At 47.8% G+C, this 11,027-nt stretch overlaps 1 protein-coding gene across 1 annotated transcript; it reads left to right on the top strand.

Annotated features, from left to right (window-relative positions):
• The first annotated feature begins 229 nt into the window (after positions 1-229).
• LOC124675098 (trehalose 6-phosphate phosphatase RA3-like) lies at positions 230-3,291 on the top strand. The gene is made up of 10 exons (XM_047211167.1): positions 230-605; positions 681-821; positions 918-989; positions 1,403-1,498; positions 1,652-1,705; positions 1,888-1,989; positions 2,069-2,216; positions 2,380-2,450; positions 2,581-2,673; positions 2,997-3,291. The coding sequence occupies exons 1-10, from the start codon at positions 360-362 to the stop codon at positions 3,045-3,047; spliced, it is 1,074 nt and encodes a 357-aa protein (XP_047067123.1). The 5' UTR covers positions 230-359; the 3' UTR covers positions 3,048-3,291.
• The last annotated feature ends 7,736 nt before the right edge of the window (positions 3,292-11,027 follow it).

Here is an 11,027-nt window from a genome sequence, read left to right as displayed (position 1 = left end):
CTAGAGAAGTATACAAAAGTCATGTGCAACACAATTAACATGGTGTGCAAATAATTGGAATTGTTGAGACAAACTGACTATTTCTTCATTCTCCAAGCGCCCAAGGCATTTTCATGGAACCAAATTTGACAGTCCACATCAGAAATTAGCAGAGGTGGGCCAGCCCTCACACTCTCTATATATAGCAATGGCCTCCACCGTCCACAACCATCAAACCACCTTCCTCTTTCTTTCCTCCACACTCCCCAAACCATCGCCATCGTGCACCTCCCTCTCTTTCTCTTTCTTTGCTCCCCGTTGTAGTTCTCCACGCATCTTGTTTCTTTCCTTCCGCCGCCCTTCCCTCTCTCCCCTGTGCCATGACGAACCACGCCGCCTTCGCTGCCGAGGACGCGGTCACCGCCGTGCCGCCGCCGGCGCAGGTGGGTCGCCATTTCTCAGCGTTTCCGCCGCGGAGGGCGCGGGACTGCAGGAAGGCCGCCCTGGGCCGCATGGACCTGGCCGCCTCCGGGGTGCTCCTGGCCGGGTCCCTGCTGGACTCCATGAAGGCCTCCTCGCCGCGCCATGCCAAGTTCGCCGCCGGCGCCGACCACGAGGACTGGATGGTAAGTTGAGATGCAACGATCCATGTCTGCGATCTCCTTTTAAAAACTAAGAACTAACCGCGGCCTGAATCGCAGGAGAAGCACCCTTCGGCATTAGAGCAGTTAGAGGACGTGCTGGCGGCGGCGGAGGGGAAGGAGATCGTGATGTTCCTGGACTACGACGGCACACTGTCGCCGATCGTGGAGGACCCCGACAGCGCCGTCATGACCGAAGACGTCAGTTTCTTTGTGCTATCTGCTCTGTTCACAGCGCCGTCATGTTATTAATTTTTACCGCGTGGTTAATTTTTTGAGTTGACGCATCGCTTGCAGATGAGGGACGCGGTGAGGACCGTGGCCCAGCATTTCCCGACCGCCATCGTGAGTGGGAGAGGTAGAGACAAGGTACATTCCACTGACACTCTTTCTTCTTGGTTTCTTGCTGCTACTTTACATTTTTGTTGTTGCTTTGCTGGTGCTGTAAAAGATGCCATTTTTTCTGGTTAAAACATGGAGCTGTAAAATGATTAAATGAATCTTCTAGGTTTCTCTTTTGCAATATTTCCGCGTGATTTTATTTTACCTTCCAAATAGCATGGCAAAACAGTACATGCAAAGAGATACAACAAGTATCTTCTTGCACTACTTTGGTAGCATCAGGATCCTTTGCCTGTTCTTCTTTTTCTTAGTGCTTTATTTAAATGTGCCTCTTGTTTTATTTCTCCCTTCAAATGAATACGTATCAGTTTAAATGTGCCTCTTTTCTAGCTTATTTCTTGCTAAATACACTGAAATTATAGCAATGGTTACACACGCAGGTGCTTAATTTTGTGAAGCTGGAGGAGCTATACTACGCCGGGAGCCATGGCATGGACATCAAGGGCCCCGCCACAGTGTCCAACCACAAGGCAAAGGTCAGTTCGGTTAGTCACCATCTCTTTATCTCTCCACGGTTCGCACTTCTCTTCGTGAAAGAGACTTTTCCTTGGTCATGATTTGCACACATTTTTGTATGTAGTAATCAGGTAGTGCCTTGATTTAGTGGTTGTTTGATTTTGTCTACGCAGGCTGACGAAGTTCTATGCCAGCCGGCGACGGAGTTCTTGCCTGTCATTCAGGAGGTAAGCTGCATGAGATCATTATTTATCTGCCTGAGAATTAATCAAACTTGAATCAGCGCAGTTCTTGCAAATTAGTCCACACACTACTTCTAGAGTACCTAAAAAAATGGACTGAAATACTGAAAGCAGCATACTGCTATATATACGATTTGCTGACAAGTTTCCCTGCCATATATGTTCAGGTGTATGAGACACTGACGGCCAAGATGGAATCCATCCCAGGCGCCATGGTGGAGAACAACAAGTTTTGCCTCTCCGTGCACTTCCGCTGTGTCCACGAGGAGGTGAAATTATTACAAACCGAAAACTCAAATGTGGAGTACATGTTTTAAGTGCCTAACTAACTTTGGCTTATGCATGAAGGAATGGGATGATCTGGGCGAGCAGGTGAGGGCGGTGCTTGAGGGCTACCCAGACCTCCGCCTCACCAAGGGGAGGAAGGTCCTGGAGATCCGGCCCTCCATCAAGTGGGACAAGGGAAACGCCCTCGAGTTCTTGCTCGAGTCTCTTGGTGAGTGTTTCATCACACACATGCGCAAAAAATGGAGTAGTCCATCTTCCGTTACTTGCTATGCATTACTTTATTTTGTTGACAAAATATGCCCTATTTTATTGTTATTGTTGTCATTAAGTTGAGGTCCTAACAACATATTTGTTGGATGATTTTTTCAAAGGCTATGCCGGACGTGACGATGTTTTTCCAATATACATCGGAGATGACCGCACCGACGAGGATGCGTTCAAGGTAGGACGTCTAGTGCACGCTGCACACATAAATCAACTCTGCTTTTGGACTGATACTACCGGAGAAGAAAAGTAGATGTTTGAGCCATGAACTGATGACTTTGCCCTTTTTGTCACAAATGAAACTATAGGTGCTGCGCAACATGGGACAGGGCATCGGGATCCTTGTGACCAAGTTTCCAAAGGAGACCACTGCATCCTACTCTCTGCGTGAGCCTGCTGAGGTATGCAACTATAAACACAAGTATATGCTTTAGCACGATATATGGCCTATTCTTGTGGAGTGTCTAGTGTAGTTACCAATCTACCATGGATCGTAAGGCAAATGGAGGTTTTAGTCACTGTGGGAGCAGTAGAGATAGTAGATAGGTGCATGCCACGTACATGCTCTAGAACTGATTCCCCATAAAGCTGATTATTTGGAGAAAATAAATCCGTCGAAATTATAGTTAGGTGTGACTTTTCATCTAATCATTGATTTTGAGATCATGTATTTTTTTCCCATGTATAATAACATTGGTCGTTCATTGTGCCGTGTCACATGCAGGTGAAAGACTTCCTGCGTAAGCTGGTGAAGAGCAACGGGACAAAGGGCTAATTCATGCATCATCAACCATCTGATAGCTCGAAATGGACAGCAAACAATATAATTAAGCTAGATCAAGCTTCTCTTTTTATGGACTTCGCGTTTTTGCTCTTGTGTGAATTAGTAGAAGATTGCATGCGTGTGTGTTGGGCGGGCGGTGACCCTAGGCCTTGCCTCCGAAGGTTTCTATTATTGTATCCTTCTGGCGAGGTCTTGTAATTAGCCTTTCCTAGCTATGACAGAAATGGGAGTGACAAAGTAGCGCTCCTTTTATCTCACCTGCACTCCAAATCCTTCTTTTGCGTGCTCATCAACTTGCTATGTTATTCATCTTATGAACTTTAAGTTATTGTGATTATGCTAGTATATGATCATCATCACTGTGTAGAATATATGTGATTATGCCAGTATATGATCATCATCACTGTGTAGAATATATGCTTGATGGAAACGCATGGGAAACTGAAAGTGGAGGGTAACCAAAAGTGATATACTCCTACTATACATATGGCTTAAACACACCAACAGTTGGTAGGGGCGCGTTTGGTAGCCTGCATGAGAATCATGGTTCACTGCGCTAGCGAGATGAGACTTCCATCTCGTTCCGGACGAGTTCCGATTCACGATTGACACATCGTTTGTTAGGCTGTGTTGCACGGGGTGGCACCCAAGTGACACTTTGATTGGTTGGTCGCATGGTTTTCGTAGCCTCACATATATGGTAACATGGTGACCTGACCCCACCTATCACAAGACCACCATGGCACCACCGTTCACAAGTTTCAGCACGTCGGCGATGGCACGGTCGGTGACGCCGGTCAAAAGCATCACCACGTCGCCGACCACGAAGACGAAGACCACCATGGCACCATCGGTGATGCCGGTCACACGCATGGGCACGTCGTCGACCACGAAGACGAACACCACCATGACACCGTCGGTGACGCCGGTCACAAGCAACACCATCTCGCCGTCCACGAAGACGAGCACCACCAGGACACCGCCGGTCACGCCGGTCACATGCATGGGCACGTCACCGACCACGAAGACGAACACCATCATGACACTATCGGTGACGCCGGTCACAAGCATCACCATGTCGCCGACCACGAAGACGAACACTACAATGACATCGCCGGTCACGCCGGCCACAAGCATGGGCACATCGCCGACCATGAAATCGAACATCACCATGACACCGTCGGTCACATCGGTCACAGCACGTCACTGGCCACGAAGACGAAGACCACCATGACGCCACCACCATGGATTATCACCTCTCACTTCTGACCTATCATCACCACGTCGTCGTTCATGAAAATGGGGAGCGAGAAGTTGAGCAAAAGTACTCCAAACCTTAGTCAGTATACTTGTGAGTCAATTATGTATCAACGTATGTACACAGAAACAAAAACCTGTCAACATGAAAGTCATGTGGAATGGTGAGGTGAACCTACTCCTGAGGAAATCTCAAACGGTTGAGCGTGTGCGACGAATTTGACAAAATTCGCTTAAAACTTCATCACGAAATTGATGATTTACGACCGGCGAAACTCGAAACCGATTGTGGGAATTGGTTCGTATCATCGACACACATATTTTTCGTGTACATCTTTTTTCGATTCGAACTATGTTTGTGTTGATTTGAGAGAGAGCATGTGGAGTAGTGTAAGGAAGAGTGAGGGTAAGCAACATCTAGTGCAACCGTTGCATCGCTGGAGTCAAAGTGGCGCGAGAACGGGCATGTCCCTGGAGAAACTGCCGAACCGGGTATTTCTCCAGGGTCTAGCCCGACGCTGCTTTGAGAACTGCTTCCTGCAAGAACGCGACTCGGTCTAGGTAACCAAACAGGCCAAAAATTGCTGGCCCGATGCAAGCCAATGGAATGCACCCTACCAAACGGACCTAGATGCATCGATCCATCCATCCTGCATGCATAGGTGAGATAGTAGTAGCTACTACCTAGCTAGCTAGGCCGGCCGGCCGGCTTACTTGCCCCGGTGCGGCCAAGCCTGCTGCACAGCTTCAGATTAATGCATGCAGGCCGGCCGGTGCCGGAGTAAATTTCATGGGGCATGCAACCGATTACCGAGAAGCGGATCAACTCGCTCTATTTCTCGGTCCAGGAAAGAGGCGGCTGCCATGCGTAGATGCATCATCAATGGTGACTGGTGTGGTGCCAAAACGTAGGTTTCCATGTACTATCCAAAAGGGGCCTGTTGGAGGAGCAGAGCTACTTTGATCGCCCATTTTCCCACGGGTTCCGATGGGTAGAAACGGCAAGGATCCACATGGTGGATTGGTGGGGCGGCTCGCCGGCTCATCGGGCAAGCTCTGCGAGTGAGGGACCATGGACGCATGTACACATATGGGAAAGAAAGAAGGAAGGAGACCGGCCGGTAGTTTTCCTCCCATCGTTGAATGCGCCGATGAGCAGCAGATCGCAGCTGAGACACTGCGCCGATGCCGATGCCGATGCCGGCAGTGGCATGCTGCGTGCGCGCCCCACGGCACCGGATCGGTGGCGCGCTTCGATCTTTCCCGGCTCGCCTTTCTGCGAAGCCACATGTTCCGCCCTGACGACCAAAGCCTTTCCCTGCAGGCGTCTCATTAATTTCGGCGTATCGAAGCGATCGGCCGGTGCAGGAGCTGCGCTCGGGCAGTCTGCGCCCATGCTTCCATGGATCGAGCGCAAGCTCCGCCTCATGCATTGGAGTAGTATCACGACACATGCACCACCGACCTACCCTTCTCCATTGGTTGCTCGTGGAGGACTTTTCTCGCATCAGGTGGACCAAAAGAACGGCGTTGCTTAGGGCATCTCCAACGTAAGAGTATCTCCAGCCGTCGCGTTCCTCAAAAAAGTTCGCCATAATGATTTGGAATGCATTTAGGACAGCCCGAATAAAAAGAGACTAAAAATCTGTAAAAAAAGTGGCCATTTTCAGCCGTGTCCATCAAATAACATCCGGATGCATGCATTTTAATAGAGGGAACCACCCCGTGTGAAAAAAGTAGGTGAGAGAAAGTGTGGGAAAAGAGAATGACATGTGGGAACTAGGGGATGCATGTATGCATCCGGAGACTATATGCACAGAGTCTCTCAGAGTCTCTACCGGAGACGTCGGACACAAAATGAACGTTATTTAGCTTTGGAGGACGCGACTGAAAAGCGTTTTTCTCCATTTCTTGTCTGTGGTCCCCCAAACGATATTTGGGGGACGCCACTGGAGATGCTCCAAGGGCACAAATTCAACGCTAAAAGTGGTCGGGCGTGTGCTTCCGTCTGCCGAAATGGTCTGCACTATAAAGAGTGGAGAACTGTGATCTCTTTACGGAGATCTGTACACGGTTGGTGGATACGGCGAGGGATACTTTTTTCCTACATTGGTGGCAGCATAATCTACGGATTGGGCCACCACTTTTTTTCTAGACGTTCTACAATTGCTCATGTTTGATATGTAATTTGTCCTTTTGTTTTTACTTAAATATATTTGAGACTCTGGAATGGCTGCGTGCATCTTTGCATCTTGTATACAGAGGACGAATATAATTGCTTGATTAAATAATAAAAACACGCATTATTGAAAAATGGTGAATAGACTGACATGTTGTGTCAGCTTCTATTGAATTTTCACTGCGAGACGAGATCGCAGCAAAGATTTTCTCTTTCAACGATAGTCATATCTTGACAAAGTACTGTGTTGGGATAATGTTAGTACCGGTAAAGTTAGGATTGAGCGTTATTATGTCATCTAGATTACACTCATAACAGTTGCTATAAGGCCAAACCCGACGTACACCCCATCGCTCCCGTCGCTCCCCCGTGGGCCACCGGGGCGCCCCCGCTCTCCCCAGCCTCTACCCCTACTTCCTACTTCCCCGCCACTGATGTCGGTGGGAGCCGCCGGGGAAAGCCCTAGCGGTGCTGGCAGCGGCGGTTCCCTCTCTCCTGCACGCTTGGGAGGCCCGACGGGGCGGGCTCGACCTGGTGGCGATGGAGGGAGACGGCTCCAGGACGGCGCGGATCCCGGTGTGGCTAGCGGCGAGGTGAGCTTTTGCGGCGGTGTTGCCTGGTGCCTCATTCAGCCAGCGTTGTTGTGTCCTCTGGTGGCGACGGCCGATCTGGGCCCGCGTGTAGGGATACGTTACATAGAAAACAAAAAATTTCCTACCGCGAGAACGCAAACCAAGCCAAGATGCAATCTAGAAGATGGGAGCAACGAGGAGATGATCGAGACTCACCCTTGAAGATTTCCAAAGCCTACAAGATGAGGCTCTTGTTGCTGCGGTAGACGATCACTTGCCGCTTGCAAAAGCGCGTAGAAGATCTTGATCACGGTGCCACGATCGGGCAGCACCTCCGTACTCGGTCACACGTTCGGTGTTGATGAAGACGACGTCCTTCTCCCCGTTCCAGCGGGCAGCGGAAGTAGTAGCTCCTCCTTGAATCCGGCGGCACGACGGCGTGGTGGCGGTGGCGATGGAGAACTCCGGCGGAGCTTCGCTAAGCGTGCGGGAGAGGTGGAGGAGAGAGGGGGAGGCTAGGGTTTGGGAGAGGGGGTGGCCGGCCTCAAGGGGTGCGGCCAGCTTGGTGGCTTGTGGTGTGGCCGGCCCCCTCCCCTTGCTCCTCATTATATAGGTGGAACACCCAAGAGTTGGTCTACAAGTCTTTGAATAAGACCCCAAACCAAAACCTTCCATATGACAAGAAACCTACCCAAGGTGGGATTCCCACTTGAGGTGGGACTCCCACCTTTCCTTGGGAGGGGGTGGCCGGCCACCTTAGGTGGAGTCCACCTGGGACTCCACCCCCTAGGGTTGGCCGGCCATGGTGGTGGAGTCCCTTCGGGACTCCGCCTTCCAAAGTGATTTCTTCCGGACTTTTCTAGAACCTTCCATAAATGCACCGGATCATTTCCAAACTTGGAATATGACTTCCTATATGTGAATCTTATTCTCCGGACCATTCCGGAACTCCTCGTGATGTCCGGGATCCCATCCGAGACTTCGAACAATTACTTCGAACTCCATTCCATATTTCAAGTTCTACTATTACAACATCAAACCTTAAGTGTGTCATCCTACGGTTCGTGAACTATGTGGACATGGGTGAGAACTCTCTCTGACCAATAACCAATAGTGGGATCTGGAGATCCATAATGGCTCCCACACATTCAACGATGACTTAGTGATCGAATGAACCATTCACATACGATACCAATTCCCTTTGTCACGCGATATTTTACTTGTCCGAGGTTTGATCATCGGTATCACTCTATACCTTGTTCAACCTCGTCTCCGACAAGTACTCTTTACTCGTACCGTGGTATGTGGTCCCTTATGAACTTATTCATATGCTTGCAAGACATTAGACGACATTCCACCGAGCGGGCCCAGAGTATATCTATCCGTCATCGGGATGGACAAATCCCACTGTTGATCCATATGCCTCAACTCGTACTTTCCGGATACTTAATCCCACCTTTATAACCACCCATTTACGCAGTGGCGTTTGATGTAATCAAAGTACCTTTCCGGTATAAGTGATTTGCATGATCTCATGATCGAAAGGACTAGGTAACTATGTATTGAAAGCTTATAGCAAATAACTTTATGACGTGATCTTATGCTACGCTTAATTGGGTGTGTCCATTACATCATTCATATAATGATATAAACTTGTTATTAATAACATCCAATGTTCATGATTATGAAACTAATCATCTATTAATCAACAAGCTAGTTAAGAGGCTTACTAGGGACTCTTTGTTGTTTACATATCACACATGTATCAATGTTTCGGTTAATACAATTATAGCATGGTATATAAACATTTATCATAAACATAAAGATATATAATAACCACTTTTATTATTGCCTCTTGGGCATATCTCCAATAGTCTCCCACTTGCACTAGAGTCAATAATCTAGATTACATTGTAAGGTACCTAACACACATGGCATTCTGGTGTTGGTCATGCTTTGCCCTAGGGAGAGCTTTAGTCAACGGATCTGCTACATTCAGATCAGTGTGTACTTTGCAAATCTTTACTTCTCCATCTTCGATGTACTCGTGAATCGAATGATAACGCAGCTTGATATGCTTCAGCCTCTTGTGTGACCTTGGTTCTTGTGCATTGGCGATGACACCCATGTTGTCACGATAGATGACTAGTGGGTCCAATGCACTAGGAACCACACCGAGCTCTACAATGAACCTTTTCATCCATACCGCTTCTGATGAAGCCTCTGAAGCCGCTATGTACTCCGATTCTGTTGAAGACTTCGCCACCATGCACTGCTTCGAGCTTGCCCAGCTTATTGCAGCACCATTCAATATAAACACGTACTCAGACTGTGACTTAGAGTCATCAGGATCAGTGTTCCAACTTGCATCGGTGTAACTTGTTACAACGAGCTCTTGGTCACCTCCATAACAAAGAAACATATCCTTAGTTCTTTTCAAGTACTTCAGGATATTCTTGACCGATGTCCAGTGTTTCATTCCTGGATCACTTTGATATCTCGCTAGTCAAACTAACGGCATGTGCTATATCCGGTCTTGTACATAGCATGGCATACATGATAGAGCCTACTGCCGAGGCATAGGGGATCTGACTCATCCTTTCTCTTTCTTCTGCCGTAGCCGGACCTTGAGTCTTACTCAAGACCTTGCCTGGTAACATAGGTAAGAATCCTTTCTTATTTCGTCCATTCTAAACTTCTTTAGAATCTTGTCCAGGTATGTACTCTGTGATAGCCCTATTAGGCGTCTTGATCTATCTCTATAAATCTTGATGCCTAATATATACGATGCTTCACCAAGGTCTTTCATTGAAAAACTATTATTCAAATAACCTTTTACACTGCTTAATAGTTCTATATCATTCCCAATCAATAATATGTCATCTACATATAATATCGGGAATGCTACTGAGCTCCCACTCACTTTCTTGTAAATACGGGCCTCTCCATGACACTCTGTATAAACCCGAAGTCTTTGATCACCTTATCAAAGCGTCGGTTCCAACTTCTCGATGCTTGCTTCAGTCCATAAATTGAACGCTGAAGTTTGCATACTTTGTCAGCATTTTTAGGATCGACAAAACCTTTGGGTTGTACCATATACAACTCTTCCTCAATGTCTCCATTAAGAAACGCCGTTTTGACATCCATCTGCTAAATCTCATAATCAAAAAATGCAGCTATTGGTAACAAAATCCTCACAGACTTTAGCTTCGCTACAGGTGAGAAAGTCTCATCGTAGTCAACTCCTTGAATTTGTCGGAAACCCTTTGCGACAAGTCGAGCTTTATAGACAGTAATATTACCATCAGCATTTGTTTTTCTCTTGAAGATCCATTTATTCTTGACAGCATTGCGGCTATCAGGTAAGTCTACCAAAGTCCATACTTTGTTATCATACATGGATCCCATTTCGGATTTAATGGCTTCTTGCCATTTGTTGGAATCTGGGCTCATCATCGCTTCTTCATACGTCGCAGGGTCTTCATCATTGTTGTCCACAATCATGACATTTAGACAAGGATCATACTGATACGTCTCAAACGTATCTATAATTTCTTATGTTCCATGCTACTTTATTGATGATACACACATGTTTTATACACATTATATGTCATTATTATGCGTTTTCCGGAGCTAACCTATTGACGAGATGCCGAAGTGCCAGTTCCTGTTTTCTGCTGTTTTTGGTTTCAGAAATCCCAGTAAGGAAATATTCTCGGAATCGGACGAAATCAATGCCCAGCATCCTATTTTTCCACAAAGCTTCCAGAACACCCGAGAGCCACCGGAGGAGCCCTGGTGGGCCCAGATGATAGGGCGGCGCGGCCAGGGCCTGGGCCGCGCCCCCCTGTTGTGTCGTCGCCCTGTCAGCCCTCCGACTCCGCCTCTTCGCCTATTTAAAGGTCCCTGACCTAAAACCTCGAGACGGAAAAAGCCACGGTACGAGACCGCCATCGCGAA

This window comes from Lolium rigidum, chromosome 7, assembly GCF_022539505.1.
Source record: "Lolium rigidum isolate FL_2022 chromosome 7, APGP_CSIRO_Lrig_0.1, whole genome shotgun sequence".
NCBI lineage: Eukaryota > Viridiplantae > Streptophyta > Magnoliopsida > Poales > Poaceae > Lolium > Lolium rigidum.
This window is presented reverse-complemented; position numbering and strand designations above follow the sequence as displayed.